Source organism: Anomalospiza imberbis, chromosome 4, assembly GCF_031753505.1.
Source record: "Anomalospiza imberbis isolate Cuckoo-Finch-1a 21T00152 chromosome 4, ASM3175350v1, whole genome shotgun sequence".
In the NCBI taxonomy this organism is placed as follows: domain Eukaryota; kingdom Metazoa; phylum Chordata; class Aves; order Passeriformes; family Viduidae; genus Anomalospiza; species Anomalospiza imberbis.
Window position 1 is genome coordinate 44,398,084 of NC_089684.1, and position 26,237 is coordinate 44,424,320.

At 44.6% G+C, this 26,237-nt stretch overlaps 1 protein-coding gene across 1 annotated transcript in view; it reads right to left on the bottom strand.

Moving 5' to 3' along the window:
• The window catches only part of SLC4A4 (solute carrier family 4 member 4), a 145,973-nt gene extending 125,105 nt beyond the window's left edge, over window positions 1–20,868 (bottom strand). The window contains exons 1-2 of the mRNA XM_068188167.1: window positions 20,743–20,868; window positions 16,345–16,471 (exon numbers count right to left, since the gene is read on the bottom strand). Of these exons, the coding sequence (XP_068044268.1) occupies window positions 16,345–16,355 (11 nt within the window). The 5' untranslated portion in view covers window positions 16,356–16,471; window positions 20,743–20,868. The remainder of the gene's footprint in view (window positions 1–16,344; window positions 16,472–20,742) is intronic.
• Window positions 20,869–26,237: the final 5,369 nt, after the last annotated feature.

Consider the following 26,237-nt stretch of genomic DNA (forward strand, 5'->3'; position numbering starts at 1 on the left):
TTAATTGCTGCTTGAAATTACTTCAAAGGACCTTTTTTCCGTCTCGTATTAATAGCCGGAATGAGGAAATTGGTTTGGATTTCATACCTACATCTGCTCCCCAAGTCTCTGCGCATTTCAAAACCCCATCTTAACCCAAGCCTCCTGCTATTAAGGGCTCCTTCTCCATACAGGCACTCACACCCATCCCTTTACACTTCCCCACAGATCTACAGCCCTGCATTCCAGTTGGCAGCCAGAGGCACCAGAAATAACCACAAGAAAGGCTGCCATGAAACCTCCAGCCAAGTTTTGAAAATCCAGGCACTTGACACAAGTCTCTATGCTTAGAGGCTTCAGCTGAAAGCAACCTGAACTCAGGCTCAAAAGGTTCGTGTACCAGGGATCAAATATCAAAAAAATGTAAATGCAATTACCTTTTTTTTCCCCCATAAAAGCATGCAGGATAACAGTTGTTCTACAAGGCTGTTAGTGCATACTTGTAACAGTCTGCTGCTGCTCCTGCCCCTCCGGTACTAGCTAATGGCTGGTTTTCATTCCTAAGTGGTTCCCCCAGCCCCCCCCCCCCGCCAAAGTCTATGCTACAGTGATTTTGGAAACTGGGTCAAAATGCAATTACTACATTCCCATGCTTTGGGGTGGGGAAAGAAAATAAAAGGAGGAAGAATGGCAAGAAGTGATGGCATTGGCAGCGAGCCAGCGCTGTGCTCCCCACCCTCTCACCTGCTCCGCAGCCCTGAGCGCTCCCACAGCTGCTCTTGTTTTCCAGCACAGGTGTCAGGGAAGTCCCAAGGCAGGGTCTCCTGGAGGGACCCTGGCCATCCCTGCCCTCATAGCTGTGCTGGAGGTCGGGAGCAGGTGGAAGATGCAGCTGGGGACAGGGAAAAGACCCTGAGCCGGGCAGCAACCCCTGCAGATGACAAGCAGTCCCTGCCTTGTGATTCTTGGGGAAAGCTGTAGCACCCAGATCAACTCTCCAAAGCTCTCCCGTAGGATGTCATTCCTGTCTTTTCCCTTACTGTGGCATAAGCAATATATCCCAGCACTTTGGTTCCCCTGCCCCACTGCAAACATTTTCCACGGGAAAAGGAAAATATTGTGTTTAGACATGCCCTTACTATTGTCACACTTAGAGCACAATCTATCATACCTTATCAAATTGCACATCTTCAGCATGCAAATGGTTTGCGGCAACACGTTTATGAGGCTTTTCAGTATGGAAAAGAAATTACTCAAAGATTTATTTATGCCCCGTCTTCCCAACTAGGTCTTTCTGAGAAACACAGAGCCCATTATACACATCCCCTGCCTCCCTCTGTCCCTCATTGTTCCTTGTACAGCCAGTTATCACAAACCAATTGCCTTTGCTGCTCCTCTCCTTGGCTTTGTTTTCCACAGTTCTCAGTATATCAGCTCCAACTCTGCAGCATTTGCTGGCTCTGCTCCCAATTAATAACTGCAGGTTAGAGTTGGGTCGTTATGGCTGCAGATTAATGCAAAAGAACATTCAACAGCTTCTGAGAGATACAGAGAGACACACAACCTTTCTCTTCCTGACACGGAACGTGGTTTATCTTGCTATCCCAGTGTTCCAGGGAGATGTTATACCACTTATCTGAATGATTTAAACAGATTAAAAAGTTGGCTCCACAAGAGCATCTGCTGCTGACAACAAGCCACAAGGCTGATTTTATCCGAGAAGTAACTGTATATGCTAGCACAGGCTAGACAGATCGCACGTGGGATAAAAAAAATTAATTTTCATGAAATCACTCAGTCTTCATCCACATACCAGCAATTAAGCAAGCAGGAACACACGGCAAAGTGATAACAGGTTTCCACTGGATATATGAATTATTTCAGACTTGTTGCAAGGCACAGGATTGTGAAAACCCCAGAGCTGGCTTTCTGAGGACTCTCCAGCTCCTAAATTCTCCAGAAAGCTCTCCAGTTACAATAATGGAGCTGGTGCAAAAGACCTTGCACCTGAGAAGAGTCTTATATGGGTCATGACCCGTATCAACAGGAAAAACTTGATGAAATACCAAGTCTGGCATAGAGAGAAAAGGAGGAGCTATGATTTCAGACTGGAGATCATTGTATCCCCTCCTGATCAATTCTGCCTCTCAGTGTCCCATCCCAAACCAGGCTGCCCAGACCTACCTCCAGTCCCTCCAGAGATCCAGCTGTCCCATGGGTTCCTTGAGCAGGAGAACCAAGGGCTCGCAGCAGCTTGCCTTCCACATTTTCTCCAGTTCCGAGAGGAAGAGCCCAGCAAACGCTGTCCCACTTGAACGGACACTCCAGCTCCAGGCCTGTATGACATTTACTATAACCTACTTCTTCCCGCCCCTCTGCCCCCCCAGTGAAAGGGATCAAAATAGTTTCCCCCCCGTGACATTTTGCTTCATTTGCCTGACAGGCTGTGGGAGCGTCTCCATTAAAGTCTCTGAAAGCCAAGCAAGACAGCAATTCCTGCCACCCCGAAGTGGGGGACACCCTATGAACACCCAACTTTTCTGCTACCGGCACAGAGGGCATGAGGTCCAGGACAAACTGCAATATCCCACTGCTTCAATTTGCTCTGCAGATGCCACAGGTGAAAGGCGAGCTCTTCACCCAGTGACGCTGTAAGTAATATGTGTTGGCTGCCTGTCTGTGGGCCAGATTGCCCATCTTGGGGCTGACCCAAGCACCTGACCCTTCACCCCGCTCACCTCAGCCCATCCCTGCCCTCATGTGTTTTTCCTGGAAACATGGTCCCTCCACAAGCCAGCCCCACGTCCTGCTGCGTGCCCTCCCCACACTGCTGACGTGGGACCCCACGGCACAACCGTGAGGACGCGGCACAACCACCATCTCGTGTTTCAGCTCCAAGCTTGCCAACAAGCAGAAGCAATAACAAGAAGGGAAAGCTGCATCCAGTTCCAGATGAAGGCCAGATAACCTGCCACCAAAAAGAAAGAGCTGGCATTGGGAGCTAGGATGTACATTTTCTTGATGTACAGAAGCACTGAAGACATTGGAGACCTGTAGTTCAGCAATGGACTTCAGTGTTCTTCCCTTGTTCACTTCTTCACTTGGGTTACTATTCATTGCACCTACACTTGCCCTCATCCTGGTTCTGAACCCAAAAGCAAAGGCTTGACTACTCATTCAAAATGCAATATATGCCTCCACAAAATCCTTATCTCAGACACTAAGATGGGTAAAATTTTCTAATTATATTAAATCTCCACAGCCAACTCTCTTGGAGCACAGAGTACACCTTACTTCCAGCTGTAACTAAACATATCACATTCCTTACTCATCAGTTACAAGCAAACCGAGCACGTGCTTCCATTTTCAAGGCAAGCATATGAGATAAAATACCAAAGCCAAAAGCCGTTCCCAAGGAAATCCCTTTTCCCCTCCATCTCAGACACTGCAAGTCTCTGGAAAGGCATTAACTCGCAGCATGAATCAGCTCAGGTCACGTATGGCTGAAGCACTGTTTTTTGCTTTCCCTTTGAAGTCCTGCAGCAGGCGTAGCTGTGGTAACGCCGGCGTCGGCTGCGCTGTTTGGCTACTCCTGCGCAGCACTTGCCAGCACCCTGCTTTGCCCCAGAGCCTGCTGAGCTGCACAAAGAGGCTCACAGCCTCTGCTCCCAAATGCTTAGGAAGGAAGGGGACCAGGCACATGGGGAGATGCTCTCACCTGCGATGGACAAGAACAAAGAGGAATGGACTTATTCATCTGCCATCTCCAGCATGGAAAAAACAAACCAGTTTAACCCCACTCCAGTGCCTTTCCCATTTCCTTCTCAATCCAATGCACCTCCAGGCAATGGAAACTCATTATTAGCCTCCAGTTAAGCCTCAGAAGAGATTTTCCTTCTGTAATTAACTCTTCACAACACTCACTTTTTCCTGCTACCTTTTTGCTAAGACTTTTGGGAAATAAGTCTGAAAACATTTTAAAACATTGATTTAAAGAATGGTACTGAGTGATAGAAACAAGCATGGAAATAAATTCTAGAAATAAGATTCAGACCACCACATTAATTGTGCAGTGCAGGAAACTTAGCCAGGTTTTTGCCCGCTGAGTTATCCAAGGACAGTGTCCACAGGAAGATGTATTCTGAAACATGGCAGTGTTTTCATACCTGGTCAAAATGAAGTCAGTACTGCCAAGTTCCCTGGGACCATATAAGTCTAGTACACCTGAACAGGTAATCACAGCCTGACAACCAACCCATCAGGTTAATCTGTTTTGAGTTTTTTCTCCCTTTGGAAAGCTGGATTGTCACCCTCTTATATTAACTTGTGTTTGGGAAGAAAGCCAAAGTAATACTGCTCCTAGTCCAAGAACACCTAATGAAGAACTGAATCCTGTTCAATTCAAAGGCACAAGGTAGAAGAAAAAGAATTAAAAGACACAGAAAAAGAACACAGCAGAGTATCCAGCAGTTATATCTCTTTTAAGTTTCAAGGATTTCAGTACATTGGAAAGAACTTACTGTTGATGTCATTAAGACTCTGTTTGGAAGGGGCAATATTCCGAATTCAGGGTGCAGCCATTGTAGAAACCAGGAGAATTTTAAATTCTTCAGCTCCATGGAAATTAATACCAGGTAGGGGAGGGTGATTTATAACAAAGCAAGCTATTTTAACTGCCTCTTAAAATGTACATTTCTGGCTTCTATAGGTAGCACAGGTGTCAGACAAGCAATGGGTCATACTAAAACACACTACAGTACTGAACACTCCAGATGTGCCCTTGAAGATAAGTTGCAGAAGGAGATGTAAATGTTAAGTGAAAGCCAATTCCTTCTCTGGAGAGCTTGCTTCCAGCAGGGGACATACAAAACCTGCCCCTTCTCATAAGAGCACAGGCCAGGGAGCCAGTGCAGAGCTGTGATAGGAATACACTCCAGAGGGGGCAGTTGATCACCAGGACCCTAAGATGGAGCAATGCCAGATTCTACTCCTTGCTCCGTGTCCCATTCCTCCTTTATCCAAGGCCTTCTTTGGAAAGAGGAGTCTGGCCCCATCCTATTGACACCCATCCTCCAGACACTTGTATGCACTAATTAGATTCCCTCTCAGTTTGCACCACCCCGTCCTGCCAAGCCTCTGGACATCCTACCAGAGAGGTATGAATCTCTTCCACAGGAATGATGGGCGGACAAGTCACATCCTTGCTCAGGCCAGCTCAATCCCTAGCTTTCACCACTTGTCTTTAAGGCCCTCTAAATCACTACTGAAAACATGAAGAAGCACAACACGCTCCTGGAAAAGACACAGGTCGGTCCTGAACATGTTTGTTTAGAGGTGTTTCAGAAAAAAAAACCAAATATATTTTCTCTTTTGGAGTTGTTAAGGCAGTATTGAAAACACCTTTAAAATACACTGTGATTTGTTAGAAAATTAGTAGTTTATAATGGATACTGTCCACAAGTCTGAATACTTGAACTGTGTCCTTGCTGAACATATTTCTTTGATCCGATTTTTGGCCTATTTTGAGGGAAGGCTCTCAAGAGGACTTGTTGCCACTTGTCCGGCACTTCAGGTCTCTCTCTCAGTCGGGGTTCTGAGATTTAGCAATTCTGTATCTAGCACTTACTGTTACTTTCTGCCTGTTGCTGATCCTCTTGTTAGTAAATCGATTTTTTTTTCACTTGTATCCACTTGTATTGGTTCCTTATTGGTGGAAAGGTATTGGTTGAACGCGTACAGACTGTCCTCTTTAAATTGTTTTAAACTAAGACTGTTGTGGACAGGTAGAAAAATTATAAAAGGAAGGACTCATAAAATCAGGCCTGCACTGTTAAATTTATGGCTAGCCTGTCATTTCTTCTAAGTGTAGCTAAGTAATTTGCAAGTTCACATGCAAAAACAATCTTAATATGAAAGCTTCTTAACACAACAACTTATTCTTAGGTGAAAAACAACTAGCACCTATATAAACAATAAGATCTGCCTCATGAAAATCAGTAGAAAAAATATGTAAACTAACTATAAATACAGAAGTTTGATAGACATGCAAAATACCATCTACTAACCAATAAACTGAGTGTGAATGTATTGTCTACCAATAAGATCTAACACAGTGCCTTCTGATAAGCCTTTAAAATATGACCTATACAATAAAGATTTAGCATTTCTACAAAAAGAAACTGAATCCCGTCTACATATTAAGGCAGCACAAGACAAGCCCCAAAATGAGCACTGGTAAGGAAAGGAGGAGAAAAAAAAAATGAAAGAACACTTTTGCTGCTGTCTGTAGAATGAGGATCCTAAAGAAAGATCCTAAAATCCTCTTTGAAGGCATTTTGAGAACCAAAGAAGAAAGGAATTAACTTCTTTCTGTTATTAACTTGCCTCTTGGTTGATTTGCCAGTGGGACCAGGGTTAAAGAATCTGACTTGAATTTCAGAAAACACCACTGACTCACCCAGAACCCTGCTCGGGTTTCTTAAACTTCTCCATGCTTTGATCTCCACAAACAAGAAGCCAGGAGAGCTTCCTTCTCAGGGAGCCTGAAAACTGACAAGCACAACAACCCTTGAAGTTGAGAGAGAGCACTCGCAGCCCTGCATTTCAGCCATTCCGGAGGGAGTGCTGAGCTTAAAGGTCCAAGTTTCTTTCCTGGAAAACTTGGCTCAATTGATCCATTCACAAGTTCAAGGCTTTCAAAATGAGGGCTCATTTTAATTTTGAGAATTTTCCTGTTAAGAACAACAAATCATCTGGTTATTCAGTTACAAAATTACTTCTTTTAGCACTTCCTTTGTGACAGAGGAAATCACAGGAAGAAGAGACATAGGAGACTTACAGCTAACCACATGTCCATACATCCTGTCCAATACCTGCCTCACAGGAATAAGACCACTCACTCCTGTTGCTAATGCTACAGGAGGCACGGAATGGACACATTGTTTAAGCAGGTAATTTTGCAAGACCTTTTATATAACAGTTTCCTAATAACGATTTCACATTCAGGATACAGAGTGGATATTTGAAATGGTTCCCACTCTGGTATCACCATGAGTTTAATCAAAAATTCCTGCTTTGTTAGCTGCCTCATCAAGTTCCCAAATATCAGCAGAACACTTACAGGTCCATCTATTCCAACACTTCTTTGTGCTTTATGGTTTGGGGCCCATACCTATCTGCTGCAGAGACACGTGTCCCTGCCCACAGCAGGGGCTTGGAACCAGATGAGTTTTAAGGTCCCCTCCAACCCAAACCATTCCAGGATTCTATAGTTTTGGCTGCAAAGCAGCACTAATCTCATAGAGTGTGTGCATCGCTCACTTAAAATTTCTTGCAGGGGTTGCTGCAGGATCTAATTAAAAGTGATTATAATTAGCTCTGTAGTATTTCCCCTCACACTTTTGCATGAGTAATCAGCTGAAGACGCCAAAACTCAAAACACAAGGGGATTTATCTGGGATGCAAAGACATGAAAAAGGCTCCTTCCTCTCGGTGCTGACACCCCGTTGTCACATTTGTAGAACTGTCACTGTAAGCCTGCAAAATGTTACGTGCCATGAATGTCACAGGCTGAAGTAGCCCAGTCTCAGAAAATAGGGTTCATTTGTCTGAAGCCAAGGAACTTGACCACTGCTTCTTTCTGTCCTGCTGTGCATTATTAAAAGGTCACCAGAAACAAGAGCTCTGAAATGGTCTCTACAGTTCTTTTTAACAGGATCTTTCTCCTCCTTCCTGTATTGAAAAGCAGGGAAGTTTTTAACTCAATTTAGTAAACATTATCTCCAAGTCAGAGTTGGCACCCAGTGAAATCAGCGGGGGAATCCATTTCTCTTGAAATCACTTGAAATTCCTTGCTAACTCAAACAAACACCAAGCTGAAAAACCTGCCAAAGCTTTTTCTTACTCATCAGCCAAAGAGCTGATATTACTCCATCCTCCTTCCCTTTGAGTGGTCGGACATTTTCCATGGTCATTTAACAAACAGCTTGCTGGAAAATCCCCCTACTTCTTCCAGCCTGCCAGGTTCTCTCTCTGATGACCCTGAGAGCACAGAGCGAAGTTAAACTTTTTACCAGAGCACTTTTCCTGGGTGGGATGGAGTAATGTGCCTCTGGAAAAAGAAGAATAGGCAGTTGGCCAACGCAGGAATGCTGCTGCAGGCATGAGTGGTTTATCTTCTGTTTGATCTCTTCTGCTAAGGGATGACAAGAATGGACTTAATAAATCTGCATAAACACATGAAAGAAGCACGAGTCTAGGGTGATTTGGTAAGCAAAGACAACTCTGTGTTGTCGGCCTGGATGCTCTGGCACAGTCGAATATTCATGTTATAAAAAACATCATTAAAAAAACAGCAGTCATTCTTTTAGGATGAAGAAGCTCCTAACTAAGCAACAAGATGGAACAAAGTAATAAAAATTATTCAAATTTTTAAATATTTTCCATGAATTTTTTGGTAGAAATATTTTCTGATTCCTTTGCATGGAAAGAAGAAGAAATCCTTCTAAGATACCACGAGATCAGACTAAAGTAACAGGCATGGAGCTTCCTACAAGAATTTTCACTAGTGTTTTAACTAGGATGTCTGTTCCTTCCTACCTACGTGGCTTCAATGCTGTTTTCCAGCCTCAGCTCTCTACCCCTCCCCAAGTCTCTGCTAGTGCCACAATTACTTCCACCCCTATCTCTACACCTTACTTGATCTCTTTGATGAGTTATGCAATGTTTATCCACCATTTGATCTTCTTAGATTGTTTCATAGCAACAAACAGTGTATGGTGGATATTGTGCGAAAACTCTCCAGCAGAACTTGCCCATGAGTCCTGCTGGTTTCTTGGACAATGTTACGGTCTTCAGAACAATAATGCTGGCCAACAAGTTATCTTAATTTTATGCTAAAATTAGAGCAGTTGAACATTATTTATTTCAAGTCCACTGGTTTTAGTTAATACCAGGAAGCAGTGAGAATGTGTCCCATGCACTGCAACCCATACAACCTTATCCATGACACTTATGCAAAGGCACTTGCAAATTGGAGCAGTCAGAGCAGAAAATACTGCATGGCAACTACACCAAGGAAAACTTCAATGTGCCCACCACATTCCTTGGACTGAATACCTTTAGTAAAAGGGAAACCCAAAACCTTGGGACTTGGATTCAAAAGAGCTTCTCAGAGTCAAAGAAAGACCTTGTTCAAGACCTCGTTCAAAGACCTCCAAGGTAGTATGGGATAACAAAACCAAATTCCTCCAGCTAAGTCCCAAAGTGTTGCAGTTTTGGCAGCTGCTGCCTGAGCTCCCTCCTGTCCCCCAGAACAGGAAGCAAGCAGAGCAACTCAGGTATTTCTTACCATATCATGCAGGTAAAAGGCTTAAGTGATGTTTAGCATCCACATTTATTTTGTGACCAAGCATTCCTGAAGTGTCAAAACAACAGCCTGTCTGGTTTTATACGGAGAAGTGCCTAAAAGTATAAAAGTGACCAGACTTGGCAGTTTTGTAACCTTTCCTGGTAAAGTCCCATCAACTGCTAAACAGCATATTCCCTCTCCCTTGGCAACTGAGCCATGTCCTTCACAATCCTTGCATGAGCCTCTGCTTACAGAAGGGTCCTTGAATCTTTCCTGCGGGCTCTAGGAGAGATCCTGAACTTTGACTTTGCAATCCAGTGTCTTTCTCCCTCACTCTGTAAGGGCTTGCTTAAAGTCTGGCCTCTATTTATGAGGTATCTCCCATAAGATCTTTTTCAATTTACACATCATTGGTCATTTTCTCATGTCCAACAAGAGAAGTGAAGGTTTTGCAATATAAGACTTCACCAGTATATTCAGATTTCCTGCTGCTACTTAATTTGACTTGTTTGAATAGGTAATTGACTTCCATATTTATATTGCTTGTGTTTCGAATGAAAATGCAGTGCTCTCAATTAATTTTCAAATCAGCTGCTAAGATTTTAAAAGAGAAGGGCCCAAATATACAAAACAACCTGGCACAGTCACGTTCACCCATTTAGTTTTTCAAAGCACACTTGGTTCACAGGGTAAGGCCACCCATGAGATTCCTGATTTCCTTTCTTCAATTTGGATTGGCACTCAAAGTAAAAAATGCACTCCTGATCATCTTACAAATAATTTGATAGATTTCTATATCCACTGCATCATCGTGATACTTTATAACATGGAATATCCTCCCAAAATTAGATTTTACACCACCAATATTTACAATTTAATTCCTTGCAAAGAAACAAAGGGTGAAACCATTCTTTCTGACAACAGTATAATCTTAGATAAGGAATATCCCATTCCCCTTCCATCTTCTGTTCTAAGATCTTATGCCATCAGCACACAAAGGGGAAGGAAAGGTACGAACTGTTCAGATACATAAACTCCTTTTTACGGGAGAAGCTCCGGAGTTTCTGACCGTGTAAATAAATACCTGACTGTTATAGAAGAGCAAGGATCAGGAACAGGTTCTCTGACACACTCCAAAAATAAACACGGCTGTTCCATCCCCATTATCAGACGTACCTGATCTGAGTCTCAGCAGGGGCCACTTGTCTGAGCAAGCAACATCACGTCTCAGGATGGCAGAGCTCTCATGACCTTTATTGTTATTACTGTTATCAAGGACATCACAAAACACTCTTCCTTGGAAGTGCAGTTCAGCTCTGATTTTCTGCTGGAGGAAGGATTCCATTTTTCCTTTTAATTGTTTATTGTTGTAGGGGTCAGTGCTTTTAAGGGGTTTCATGTTTTTCACACAGAAATAGATACTGACTCACTGGAAGAAGACAAAAGCTGAGGAATCTGAAAACAGGGCTCTTGGTATTCCTAGCTACATCTCCACCACCACAGGTTACAGATGTGGAATTCTAAGCCCTGGAAAGACTCTGTTTTCATGTTAGGAAACCCTTGCTTTCCACTTAACAGTTACTCTGACTACATTCAGCCCTTCAAACTAATAAATACAGGGAAACAAGTGGAAGTTCCTTCTCCACTGGAAAGGGCAAACTTAGTTCCAGTGCTAAGGATCTGTTGGCTGCCTTTTCTCTCCTGTTAGAAGGCTTCACTCTAAACTCTCAAAACAACACTTAGGATACACATTCTCTAAACAAGAAAGCAATTTTTACAAGGGCAGGACAGGAGTGACAAAACAAGAAGGAATGGCCTTCAAATGGACACAGGGAAGGTTGAGATATTATGAAGAAACTGTTCCCTGCAAAGGTGGTGAGGCCCTGGTTGCCCAGAGAAGCTGTGACAGCTCCATCCCTCCTGGAAGTGTCCAAGGCCAGGTTGGACCGGGCTTGGAGAAACCTGGGCTAGTGGAAGGTGTCCCTTCCTCTGAAGGACTGTGAACCATGAAACGGGAGACAGGATAGGCTGTCTGAGGAAGGGTGTGTGGCCTCCCAAGTACCCCCAGTCTGGGGGGCTGCCCCCTTCTGCCGTTCAGCAGAACCACTGCCTTGACCCCTAGCTCAAGACCCAGGTCTGGGTCAGGTCAGGTGTTTCTGTGTGAAGCCTGCGCTGACAAATCCAACCCTGCAGGGAGCACCAAGCTGGTCTGCATTGCCTTGAAATCTTATTTCCATTTCCCACAAGTAACAGAGTATCATGGATTCATTTTAAGCTGTTTTCCTAGATCTACTCTAAGTTATATCCCATTAAATGGTACTAAAGGATGTGTTAAAGGTAGGATGGGATGTAATACACCTTAAATATTTATGGCCTTTGTATTTATTACAGACCTCAGGCCTCCTATACAATATGTGCCAGCATCTCCATTCAATGCCAAACATTGTCAACATTCCAACAGGAAGAGTTTATACCTACCTCAATTTAATAAATCAAAATTACCACATTAGCCTATACATTTCTGTCTAGTTTAAAGAGGCTTTAGAACACTGTGCAAGGAAGAGAAATTTCCTATTGCTAAGCTGGGGAGTTTATCTACTAAAATAGAGTCAGTAAATAGCACATTAGAGAGAGGCCATTCTGAAATGCAGTTGGCCAGAAATGAAACACCACAATTAGCAGGAAATTCTAACGGTTTGGTGAGAGTGCTCTGCATCACACTTGCAGAAATAGACATCAGCTTGCATTTAAATGCCAGCCTGATTCTCAAAACCAGGCAGTGCTGATGTCCTCATCATTTAAGTAGATTCAAAGCTAACTCTGAGCAGAGTTAAAAACAGAAAGCAAAATTAGCCATTAGCATGGAAAGTCACTTTCACTGCTGTATTTTTATATTCTGTCTCTATATTTTTGGGCTGCAACTTCATATTAGAAGATATCAGCTGCTGAAAATCAAACTTCAGCACAGCACCCTGTTCTTCCTAAGCCCATCCTGCTGCTCATTCCCTGGAGAACTTTCTCATGCGCTCTCTTCACTCTTCTTGCAGTCAAAGCTCAGCAAGCAAGCAGGAATTTGGGCAGAAGAATTTTCCTGCAGCTTATACAGCAGAAAGCCCTGTGTTAACCTTCCCAATGACCCTCACACGCACCTAGGCAGGGCGCAGTTAGATTCTCAGCTATGTGATTTCTATTCATGCTTTGCCCGAGTGTTGACTAATTTGGGAGCACAAGGCCAGCACTGGCAGAAGGAGAGGAATGTCTGTTCTGGGGAGCCAGCAGGTCTGCAGACACCTGCCAGGCAAAAATCCCCATCCCGCACAGCTGGCATCACCCTCCTTTTCTGACTTGGGATTAGGATGTCATTTGTCTGTGCACCAGCTCTTCCCACCCAGCATCTCCACCAGCTGTCAGAGGCTCTTCCCAACCCACCAGGCAGATGGCTCTGCGGCTGGGATGCCTATCCAGTGCTAGGCACTGGCACTTGGCAAGTTGCTGGAATCCCTCAGCAGGACTATAATAAGCACAGGGCATGACTAAACCTGAAATGCTGTTTACTTTTCCAGAGGCATTGTGCCATAACGCATGTGCCACAAAGAACTTGAAAAAAAATGTGACCCACATCCTCTTTCAACTCCTTACCCCTCCCCCAGTAGCATCTCGTCACCCACAGCCAGCAACCCAAGCCCTGGGAAGCTGTATGGGAGGCAGTTCCTGCTGGGACAAGGAGGCCAGTGTGTGGCCCACAGCCAGAACACAACAGGGAGCTAAGCCTTGTTCTGTCCAAACAGCACAGAGCAGGTAGAACAGCTGGGAGCACACTCTAAAAAGCATCAATAGAGTGACACCTTGCACCATGTCACTGTTTACTTTCAGCTATGCTATCAGCCCTCTGGCTACCACTGGCTCCCAACAGTTGTCCTAATAATCTTTGCACAGACATGAATAAGGAAGGCTTTGAATAGTCAGTCAGGAATGTTTAACAAGGAATGCCAGGACTTAGAGTTGGAAGGGCAGAGTTAGCTCTCCCCTGAATGGCAGGGGGCAAACCAGCCACATATGACATCCTTGGCACTTTTTGCAGGCAGAGGAAACAAAGGGCTGGATGCATAACTGCACCTGAAATGGTACATCTCAGGCAACCCTGAGCCAGCTTCAAATTCCTGCAGTAAACACTTAATTTTCTTTGGAAACCAGTCATTTGCAAATATTATCCCAAACCAGTGAGCAAAAATAAACAAAGGAGGCAAGTCACAGTCCTTAAAGCAAGGTATTCTGACAGGTGATTTTACAATCCAGAGATCCCACCAGTCAGTATCCTAAACCTGTGCCCAAAGTGATGATGCAACATGCACATGTGTAGGCACAAACACACAGATCCAAACTCTTTTTATGAGAAGAGCAACCAAGTGAAAAGAAAGGAATTTTTCCTTTCTGAAGTCACGCACACTTTATTAAAACTGGATTTTGGAAGCATTCCAATTCTAATTCCTTCCTCTGAAAGAACTCTATGTCTTAAAAATATGTCTTAAAATATGTCATAAGCACTATTTCACTTATCCTTTTAACTCCTAACCAGGCAGGCAACTAGCAAAGGCGCTGTTTTAAATGCATGGTAAAAGGCAGATAAAATGACACAAAATGGCCCATTTCAGTTCAAGAAATGGGCCCAACAGTCAAGTCAGATAATACACTTAGTCTTTGTTGTTTTTTTTTTTTTTTTTTAATCTTCAGTAGGTTTTGAAGAAGTGTCCTTCCCTTTTTCACTTATAGAAAGAAGAAAAGGTGGACCCTTTAAGCTACTTCAGACTGTATGTCTGCAAGCACTAATCATATCAAAACCCCCTCTTGACCAACATCTTTGTCACAAAACTAGGGCAAACACCATTTGGAAATCTTTCTGCTAAAAGCACTTCCCTTAAGGACACAGCTTCAAACCATCACCTACAGCCAAATATAACCACATGACCTTCTCTAACCCCTCACTCCCTGCAATCCCCACTCCCAACAGTGTCAGCCTCAGCAATCCTCAGACTTGAACCTTGCAATTCTGCTCCTTCCAGCCAACAACAGGAATGAAGTTTGACCACCCATCTCCACAGAGAACAGGATCAAGTTTCTCTGAAATGCTTCAGTTTTGATGTCAGTACCTACATGAGCTGCACATACCTGTAACTTTCTTTCTGGATTTATTACCCCCTTACACCTGGAAAACTGTTTATTTTCAGGTGAGCAGCTTACTTGCAACCACAAGCATTTGGCTCTGAAAGCTCAGAGCCACCAGTTTAGACCAAATCTTTGCCTGGCATCTTTCAGACTTGGGTTTTTCCCAGACTGGTGGTGGCCATACCTGTTTGCCCACCTTGATGAATGTGGTCTCCCAAATGCTCACAGCTAATCACACTGCTTGAACTTTCCCTTCTTGACCAGAAGGAGTGGGTTTCTCACAAAGCAATACAGCATTATCACCTAGCACCACCATGCTATCAGACTGGAATCCCAGCCCCTTACCTTGTTCAAAGACTGTTTTTTAAGAGAATTCCTCACCGGTACAGGTCATGCCTCTCAGGTAACCAGTGGTGGCCAACCACAGGACAAGAGCTCCATCCAGTGGCCCCTTCTCCAGCCAACACTTACCAGAGCCACGAATCCATTTTGTATGTGCCCCTTTGGAGACTCTCAGAAATACCAAGGTGCTTCAGCTCCCTCAGTTTCCATCTTGCAGGTTATTTTCCATTAGAAATTGGGACTTTGTACCAAAGGGGATAAACCCCAACATGGACACCAAAAACCAACGGTAATTTCTGAAATATTACGAGTCTCTTGTTTTCATACAGCATCGAGATTGCTTCCCACAGATATCCATCCCTTGTGTACTCTCCTGAGCCCTTCAAACTATTACTTAATACAGATCATTCCAAGCAAAAATGCTGATGTCTTAGAGCCAGCACGCTTCCTCAGCAGCTCCAGAAACCAGAGTAGGAAAGGACATGTTAAACAGCAGTGTGACTTTTGGAGCTATCATTGCTTCTACCTCACTGTTTCTGGGACATTTTTGTTCCAAAGCCTGGAGCAGTGGGACAACCTCCTCTCTCCAGAAGGCAAGTCTGCTCCGAGGTCAGCCAGTCCTCTCCCTAGTGTACCCTCATATTGTTTCTGGGAAGAAGTAATGCCAGCTTGCTTCTGCTGTTCCACTTGCTCTAATTTACCCGGGACAAAGGGTTATCTCTCTGATCTTTCTGTGGATGATGTAACAACATGTTGAAGGAAGACAATGTTAGACTGAATTCCTCGCAGGTGCCTTATGATTAGAAGGCACAGTCAGAACACTGTGGCAGTAAGAGAGGTTGGTTTTAAGCAGCTGAGCCAAAAGACAATTTAAAAAAATGGCAGTTGTATAAAAAGCAGAAATAAATACTGTACACTCTTATTATGGAAAGAACTGGCATGATCTCATCTCTAAAGGCACTTAGGTGCTAAATTGCCTCTGCAACCAATTCAAACACTCAAAATTCCTGAGCCTGCGAAGGTAAGTGCAGATTTAATAATAAAATGGTTTTTACCTAAAAAAAAGACTGTTTTAAAAGTCAACTATGATTAATTGCTAACAGGTTTCCAAGTTAAACCTTTTGTAACAGCAGCACAGTGTCCCGTTGTTAACACCACATCTCACACTCGGCAGGGACCAGTTTTCCTTTTCTTCTGTGGCATTACTCAGGCATGGAACAACCTGAGAGTCTAATCCCACTTTCCTTTAGGTTTGCAGGACCACAGAGGTTCTTCCCACAAGATATTTTCCCACCAGCCCAGGGCACATTTGCTCAGCCCAAATCCAAAAACACTGGAGAACGTCTGTTTACGTTGACACCAGAGAACCAGTTTATATTTTTCCTCTCTTCCCATCATATAACCATAAGCTACAAGTGCCCAAGTAAAACATTAAGTCACATGTCCTGCTGAAGCATACACTGGGTGTGGATCAGTCAGGAAGATCCACCACCGTGGATTCTCGCTGTTACCTGTGATGCATTTCTGCTCCTTCCTTGTGCTTCTGGAGCAAGTCCCTTCTCAGCTTCACAGCAATGCACGATGGAGGATTGGGAGAGTCTCAGATACTGCCAGCCATACCAAGAGCTGCAGGGGTGCCTAGAACAAATAAAAGAGATGATTTGTCTTGTGCCCAGATGCCTCTGAGAAGGCCAGGGCCACACTATAACAAGAAGAGGACTGTTAGTTGCCAGATGAAACAGTCAGCAGCGGGGCTGAGCCAGGCTGGACCAGGCTTCAGCTTCCAGCATCTCAATTAGCTGTGCAGGCCCTGAGGCTCTGCTGCAGGTGCATTCCCATCAGGACACCAGACCAACTTGTTACCACAGAGCAACAGGGGTTTTTTCTCTCTGTAGCCAAGGCAGGCAACTGTGGGACTAGAAGAAGGCAGTTAGTTCATTATTGTGTGACAAGCTATCAGCTTTCTGCTCCTGTCCAGCCTTGCTTATCCAGCAAACACCTCTGTCCGCTAATAAGCGGAAAAGGGAGGAAGGACTCTCTAGGAGGTGGATAAAATCAGGTGGTTTGACCACTGAGGCAAAGGCTATTATGGCCATCATTAAAGTATCAGATTAGCCAGTCCATTTCTAAACCACACTCACGGGAGAAAGGAAGAAGTCAAAGACAAGGCTGCAATAGCCAGTGGGAACAAGCAAACTGCCCCACAACACACATGCACACCCCCAAAACTGTTTAACTTGTGGGCAAGGCTGGGAAATCCTGAAGCTGAGCACCACGGACAATTCTCAAAAGGACCAGTGTATCAGTACAGGAATGACTTTCAGGAGTTGGCAATGGCCTGGGTATAGAGCCAGACTTTTGCCACTACACTGGGTACAGTAAGGACCTCCCTTCCAAATCTACCCACTACAACTGGCCTTACATGGACACTCTGACACCCGCTGGCCCTCATCCATCTCAGCTGGGCAGGCCAGCCTGTTAGACAGAAAACCCACAGAGAATCTTCCTAGAGAAGAAAGCCAAAACCCAGATCCCAGGTGCTAAGAGATTGCAGGAATGGCAACCATGAGACAGCAAAAACCAAAACCATAATGAGCTGCAGGGATTACCGAGCGTAACTGTGTTGTGTGTGGTTACAGAGCAATACTCCGTGTTTGGAATCACTGTGACTGCACGCTCTGGCTAGATGCTGTGGGCACTTTTTTCCCCAGACACAACTAAACCTCAAAGCTGCTGCTAAAGCCTACGCAGGATGTGGCAAAATCTGTCAGGAGTTTAGAAGCCCTGCTCCTTTGCAAATCCAAGCACCACCGAGAAAACAGTGACAGTTTACAGAGAGAGGTGTCAGAGTGAGGTGATATCTCCTGCTGACAGCAGGACATGGGATTAAGCCCAATCACACACAGTCCTCTAGTAAGAGTCAAGAATGGTCCTGGGCTGTGCCAGGTCACGTTCAGTCAGAGGAATAAATTAAATTAAGCATGTCAACACAGGCTGCATTTTCCTTCTAGGGCAGATAAGGCGAGTGCTGGAGGGTTCTCAGCAGGGAAGGAGCACATTTGGCTTCAAAAAGTTGTGAAATCTTTGCCTATTTCCAACCAGTGCATCAGTGATGGGAAAGAATGAGCAATCATTCCTGGATTGGGAGGAAAAAATAATTAGCTTTCCCAAATCATTATGGAAAATAAACCCAATAGTAAGTCATACAAAACCACCATCTGCCTAGCAAACCTCAAATGACACAGTAAACTTGGTGAGACCTCGTGGAAGAAAGAAGCTCCTTCTGCTCCTTTCTAGCTAGTACCCAAACAGCTAGTGGAGTTACTGGTAAATCACCTAAATCCCAGTTACACCAGTTAACCTACAAATATAAGGAAGAATTATATATTGTGAGGAAGGGGTCACTAAGTCTCTTGGCAGAAAGACTTATACACTTGGCACCATCACACCATCACTATTTAGATAGAACCCCTTCAATCACAGAAGCCAAACTCCATGAACATGTCAAGCAAAGCCACCAAGTCATGGGAAATAAAAAAAATACTGAGAGTGGGCAGGTTTAGAAGAGATATCAGGAAGGAATATATTCCCTGTGGGACTGGGGAGACCCTGGCACAAGCTGCCCAGAGAAGCTCTGGCTGCCCCCTCCCTGGAAGTGTTCAAGGCCAGGCTGGACAAGGCTTGGAACAATCTGGGATAGTGGAAGGTGTCCCTTCCCAGGGCAGGGGCTGAAAGAAGTTATCTTTAAGGTCCCTTCCAACTCACACCGTTCCTTGAGTCCATGATTCAGGAGGATGGAGTTGCAGAAGATTACAAAGGATGCAGGCTGCCTTTGTAGCAAAAAAAGACAAGGAAATTTTTAATTTCTTAGCAAATACAATTGTGTATAAATAATAAATTCTGTGTTACTAGCGTGTGGGAAACTCATTTACTCAAGCCAATCTGTGATCAGCCCCAAGCTCTACTAGAGACTATTTTGATGTTGCCTGATCTATCAATAGAAATTCACAGCTCAGCAAAGCTACTTTCAAGGTCTTAAATAACATTTTAATGACTCTCTACTGCCTCCTAACTTCTTCCAGCCACTCCAAAGTCATGTATCACACATCCAGCTTTAAAAAAACAAATAGATGAACACTGATGCCCAATTTAATCAGAACATTGCTGCAAATCCCTGGAGATGAGGTTGTGCAACATGCTGCCAGGGGCAAGGAGCGCACTGCTGTGGTAAGCAATTTGTAACAGCAGTCAGGACAAGTGAAGAAATCAGCAGTGGAGCTGGGGTGGGGATTTTCACCAGCCTCGAGAAAGACTCCCTGCTCTACATGAATTATAACCAAATGCCTTCCTTACAAGGAAGTCACAATGCCTTTTTCCTTTCCTTTCCTTAGGTAACATCTAAACATGCCCAATTCCTTACTGACAGCAGATAAGCAAAGAGCTCCAGGGTGAAATGCATCTCTAAATACTACAGCAATGCCAACTTCACAGAGGCCGTTTTTCTCCATATTATTTATATTTGCAGTATATTTTCATCTTACTATCCCAACAATACTGGTTTTACATTTCTAATATAATTTTTTCCAAAGCAGTAAAAGTCTGCCCAATCCCACATCTCATGATGTCCCTTCCTGCCAAAGAAGAACCTGCCTGCAGGGGGAAATCAACTTTGTCACAGAAAAGAAGTTTAGACACATACTCTTTTTGAGAAGCTGAGTGGTATATTAAACATCTCCTTTCTCCATCTCCATCTCAGTGACTTGTAAAAACTGAATGCACTTGTGCTCTAAGCCAGCAGAATTCAGTTACCAAGAAGGGAAAAAGGAAGAGAAAAACCACACAACTCGCATCCAAAGGAAAATACTAGTATTTCAAATTTATGAGTGTCAGAGGAAGCCACCACCCTAAGGCCTTTCATTAAACATTGACAGAGTGCTCATCTGCATATCTTAATCTTGAGCAAACAAACCCAAGTTTGGAGTCAGGTGTGTTTAGCTGGATTAGAGATCACTTTCCCTCTCACCCCACCACATTTAGGGCATGAAACAGAGATGAGAGCCTCAAGAACACTATCAGGTTTGGGACTGATGGCTCTCTCCCAGGTCCTTTCTCAGCATGTTTTCCTGACTGGGAGATGCCATTAAGAAAACAAACATAAAAACCACAGGCTAATGTGGCAGGTTCCTCTTTGACAATAGACTATTTGCCAGGAGGAAAAGAAAACAACAAACCTTCATTCTCTTACAACATGTGCTTAGCTAAGCCCCAGTTCAAATAAACAGCTGTGCCCAGACCTTCGCTCCGAGGGCAAGCCTGCGCCATGAGCTCAGCACACCTCTACCTTGCCTGATGCCAGCAAAGGGCTTGTAGGGTGAGCACAGCCTTTCCTGGTGAAAACTAATTCTTGCTGCAAGAAATTATTCCAGCTTTTCCAGGCAAAACCTGCACTGACAGGAAGAGCTTTTTAACCAAAGCAACTGCGCCAGCAGAAGACAGAAGACAAAAAAGGCTGCCAAGTTTGTAATGGCCTTATTTAGTCGTTAACCTGTTTACTGGGCAGAGAAAAACAATCGGGAGATCCCCTTTAAAGCAGTTCTTATTCATTAGCTCTGTGGGGATGTAAAGGCCTGACTCCACAACCACCACTGGAGCATCCAGCCCTTCACAAATGGCTTTTCCTACACGCACGACCCTCAAGTGGCAGCACTGCCCTGGGTCTAGACGGGGAACTGATATGGCAGAGCATGACTGAATTCATCATCACAGTAGGCTCACAGTAAGCCTCCTCAGCCCCATCAGCCGTCATCTATGAAGAACAAAACACCAAACGCCTCCCTTGGGAAGTGGCCAGGACATAGAGACCTTCTGGAGAGAAAAGCAACAATATTAAAATTCCTTGAGGGACTTACCCTTGCCTTTGTTCTCCTACTGTTGCCTCCTTCCAAGTCCAGCAAGCAGGAGCCAGCACAGAGGTTTTGCTGTGTCACTGGCAAGGCAGGAACTCAGCACCCACCTGCTCTCTGAGTGCTGAAGTTTTGGCAATCGCTCAAGGTAACAGGTTAGCAGCATGGAACTTTCCTAACCTCCACTCTGTCCCTCTTCCCTTCCATCAGATATGGGTGGGAAACTCCATACATTGCAACAGCTCTTCAGGCATGTCTTTAGATGACATGTCCCACCTCTCAGTATAATTGTCAGCTACAGTAAAACAGGTCAGTTTTTATCCTTCCCTCCTTTAGAAAAAACAAAAGCCCCTCACTGCTGATCAGACCTTTCAGCACTGTACTTCCAAATCTGGAAGTAAAATTCCATCAATCAATTTACTCTTAATGTCTGTAAACCTGCTTGGTCTAGTCCCTGCTCACCCCATTCCCTCAGAATGCTATGTGATGTATTCTGCTTTATTCAGGTCACTGCCTGCTTTCACCCCTCACTTGGTCATTCCAGTGAGAGACACACTGTAGTTCAAAGCAAGAGTTCCATCCAAGCTAACTTCAAGGGTCAACCCTCATTTTGACCACTGAGGGACTGAAAAGCCCCATCCTGTGGATGGGAGTCTCCTCTCACTGTGCAAAGCAGAGGCACTGATGAAATGCTGCTGTTGGATGACAGGAATGTCCCCAGCACACACTGGGAGCTGCAGGAGCAGAACCAGTGTTTGTGACCCTGCTGGAGCACAGCCCCACTAGCCCCAGCCCATCTGTCCAAGCCACCCCAGACTTCCTTCCCAAGGCTCCCAGTGGATTGTGCACAACAGATCTTCATGGATTCTATTCAGCAAGAGCCTACTTCAAAGCCAGCCCACAAGTACCTCAGCCTCACCCCAGATGACAGCTGTACTGTCTCCTGTAAGGACTCAAAGGTCCCCATCTCTATGATCTGTTTCTTGGTTTGATTTCTGAGGAGCTACTTTGAAAATGAAGCTTCAATAATGAACACGAGCCAAAGATTCAGTCCAAGGCATCTCATTCTCATATCCTGCCAAATGAGTAAAACTGTGTCAGCCATATCAGAAGAGAATCAGCTCTACCATATGAGCATCTCCCCATCCAACATCTGTCTCATTGAGAAATCTATTTCCCTTAATATCTATCTCAACCTCTGCTCTTTAAAAAACAGCAACTTACAATTTCCCTCTAGCTCCTGCCATCCTCCCCAAACACTTCCACAGCAGCTAAAAGGTTAAAAATACAGCCCAGCCCTCAAGGCACACCTTGCTATCAGCAGTACAGGTGCTACTGATGACTCATGGTCACAACAGCAACTCGTCCAAGACCTCACACTGTCAGGCAGTCACCAGTGGAACCAAGGACTCGCAATCACTGACAATTTGGGTATTATTTCAGATTCAAGTTCATTTTACAAACAGCCCACAGTCCCCTTAAAAATAACCCCCCAACAATAACAAAAACTTAAACCAAACTACATAATGTAATTTTTTAACCAGATCAGAGTCAGCACTAAAATGTTTTGGGTGCTTCCCTGCCAAAAAAACCAAACAAAAGTCCCCAAACAAAACATCCTGAAACCAAGGAGCAGAAGTGGAAATCAGTACTTACATGAAGAGGCCGAGAATTCTAGTGTCTACATTGAATTTTGAGACCTTAAGTGTTTCCTAGTGAAAGAAAAGATCTTTTAAGGGACACCCTATTCCAGCCAGCAGGAAATGTCGTAGGACAGATCTAATCCCCTACAGAAATGTCTTCCAGGACCTGAAGGAACTACCGTTACCGGAGACAAGGATCAGAATGGGAACAGCCAGTACTTTAGCCTAAATATCCAGGCTCAGAGCTGAGAAGGTGAAACGACAGCACAGTGCAGGTATCCCCATCCAACACATGTGCTGGTGTAGGGAAATTAAATGCAAAGGCTCAGTTCGTGGGCAGTGGCGTGACAGACCAGGAAGGAGAACTGGGTTATATTCCAGCACTAGACACAAGCAGAAAAGAAGAGAGAAACAAAAAAAAACTCAAAGGCAGCGCAACAAATGCGGAGACAGAAAATTCATTACAAAAGTGGCTAGAAGGAGGGTTCCACAGAAGGGCTTTGAAAGATCAGAGATCTTCAGCCTGTGCTGCACAACAAGCTAAGACAATTGTTACGTTTCCAGCGATGCTTTCTGACCTCCTGCCAATATGATTCCAGCTGTATTGTACCAGCGATCCCAGAAGCAATGCTAACAGCAGTCTTTAAAGCCAACAGTGCAACCAGATGCTGAAGGTGTCCTCATCTGAGGGCAACTGGCAAGTGCAGACTGTCAATAAAACATAAAATGCAGACGCATTATCACTTTGAGTGTATCACGGGTGAGCAACCTTGGGAGAAAAGGAAATTTTCAGACAGGAAGAGCTAGTGACTCATCTCCGGCATGGACGAATTCCATCAGTCCCACTGCAGGCTTAGGCTAAGTCTAAGTCACTAAGAGATCTCAAGAAAGGCCATTATTTACATACTTAAGTAGCAGCAAACGTGTATCACAGGAGTTAAAGCATGCAGCACAGCCGTGACATTTGGCAAACACAGTAAGAATTCCTTTTGAGAGTGTACTGTGCCATAGCATCCCCAAAGCTCAGTCCCACCTATCCTAAAATGCTGAACAGGCTGGGAAGCCACCAGCAGCAGAACAACCCGTGTCATCCTGTCCTTCCAGGAAAAGGCTAGTCCTGTGCACAAGCCGTGGTTATGTCAAAGGGGAAGGGTAAACCTCAGCAGGAAAAAGTTGAAACTGTGAGATGAATCTGTTCTCCACAGCTAAAGGTCTAAGAATAGCAGGGGCACTCATTAGCCATAAAAACCTGAGTCTAAGTTCATGCACAACAGCACGAGGAATGCTGACAATGGAGCGCCCGGCAGCTCCCAGCCTCAGGGAATCTCCCTTCACTCTTCAATAGCTCAGACTGCTCAGTTCCACAAAACAGAGCTATATTCCTGTGTCACAAGCCCCCCAGTCAGAAACCAGACTGGTTAAAGCAGCACGAGCTGCACCAAAACCCCCACTGGAAAAGGCTCTTCAGTCAGTTGACATGAGCCCACTCTCTAGCCAACACAGCAGAGACAGCAAAGAAACTCTGGCAAGGACAAGCACAGCTGGAATACCTACACGACTATGCTGGACCATCGCAGGAAACCCTCGGGAAAGCAGCAGCACTGCAGATCAGGAATGATACCTAAAAAGCCAAGCCCTTTTTGACTGCGGGTGTTCTCCTCACGAGGCGCAGCAGACAGGACACAGGTGACTGACCAACAAGCCAGTCAATGACCTGAGGCCACTGTTCTGTGCCGAGGGCTCGGGGTAAAGGCCATGAGCCGCAGCGAGGACAACACCAAAGGTGTGGTGGAGGCTCAGCAGAGAGCAACAGCTATGGCTTCATCAAAGCAGTGGGGGAAAATCTGAAGGGAATGATGAGAAAAGAGCACACAGTCAGCATGCATCCATAACTGGTGCTGAAACCAGGAGGAGGTAGGAAAAGCCCTGGCAAACACATGGGTTAATTCAGCAGAACTACTCAAAGACGAGGACTAGAAGACCAAAGACAGCCAAGTGGAGCAGGGCAGAAGCCACACGCTCAAGAAGGCTGTGCCTGAGCTTTAATTTTTCTGTTACAACCTGTATGAGATCATGTTTCTAGCAGCTATTAAAAGACAAGTCACAACAACTTAGAAGGAAATTGGAGAGAAAAAGCACAAAATACGGGATAGGAGAAAGCACAGGATGTCCTCTGAAAGAGCAGCAGTGGCAACATTTTTGTAAATAACTCCCAGAAACCAACAGCTTTTTTCCAAGCCAGGCAGTACTACGAGCCAGCAAACATCCATGGTGCAAGCTGGACAACCTTGACTTCCTGGACATCATATATGGCATGTCCAGCCTACCCAGGACATTGGGAAGAGCAGTCAGCACAAATCCAAGAAATTAGCAACAGCCTGCAATCTCATTTAGCATGCACCATAGGCTTATTCACGCTGCTCTCATATTCTCTATACCCATAAACCGAAACTCAGACCCAAGAAGAAAAGTCACCTGCACACAAGAGCCTCCAGTTTGGGCTCTGAGCATTCCATTATACCTACCTAAGGTAAAATAAATTCCTGCACTGTTTACTCCCAGTGTGGAATCCACACTCCTTGTCACTGCTGGATTTCAATCGGCATTCTGGAGATGCATTCCCAGATCAGGTTGCTTTGGCACAGTAAGCACTGTGCATAGCCTCAGTTAGTAGAGCTGCTATGTGTTTTACTTGGCAGCAGGCTGTCAGCATCAGCCCTGCTGGGGGCTGTGTGCAGGTGAGAGCTCAGCCCTGAAGGCAGCCATGGCTCAGACCCAGCGGGATTAGTGTTATCCATGCGCTAATGTTCACTCCCAGCACATAAACAGCTGGTGGCTGCACAGAAGGCCTTCTGGTGACCAAACCCCTACCATTAGCTCAGCCTTTTCTAGTTATTCGCTTAATCCAGCAGGGTTTGCTCTATTCCACTCCCTCCTCCAGGAGAGCAAGATTTATCTCATTCCGTGCACTATTTATCCTCTGGCTGAGCGAGGAAGAGACCTCTTCCTTACCTTTCCCTCAGCCATTCACTGTTAAAGCCCTAATGCTCCTCTTGCAGCTGGCCCAGGGACTGAGACACAATGACCTCCAGTGGCAGAGTCCTGGACTGATTTCTCCCCTTTATCAATAGGCTACAGGGACTGCAGCACAGTTTTGCCATCAGTTTGTATTTAAAGACCAAACTTCTCCTAAATTTCCTTTCCTTACAAACGGTTACAGCTTTCGTTTTTCTAGGTGAATTAACACAGCTAACATTGCACCGATGGCTTTTAATATCTTTTAAAACAAATAACTTCCATTGGCCATGAATCTGGGCCAATGGCATCAGAGCATCGGAGAGCAAAACCTAAAACCAGGGCTGCCTTCCTTTTTCATTATTTAACAGCACACTTCAGACCTTGGAAACAGCACATCAATTTTAACTAATGCCTCCTCCCAGGCTCCTGAAGGTATGGGGAGACATCAATATTTTAAAGACAAAAAGAGTGAAGCTAAGAGTGATTTATTTACTCACAGTCAGGCAGAGTCTGAACAGGAGCTGGAAAAAAACACCTGGTGGCCCATACACTTGGTTATGCTGAAACCTCTTGGCAAGAGTACTTGCACAGTGTTTTCCTAAGATATACCTCATTACTGCTGCATACAAACAGACTTCTCTGGTCTATGCATAACAGTTCACAGCGAGTTTCTACTTGGTCATTTTTATTTCACTAAGAGATTCTTGAGTACCTAATTACTAGAAAAAGAACAGAATCAATTCAATACTTACCATATTTATATACAATTCTGTTATTACAAAGTCTGCTTAAATAAACAAAAAACAGTACTAGTAAGTGATTGGCATCAAATTACAGAAA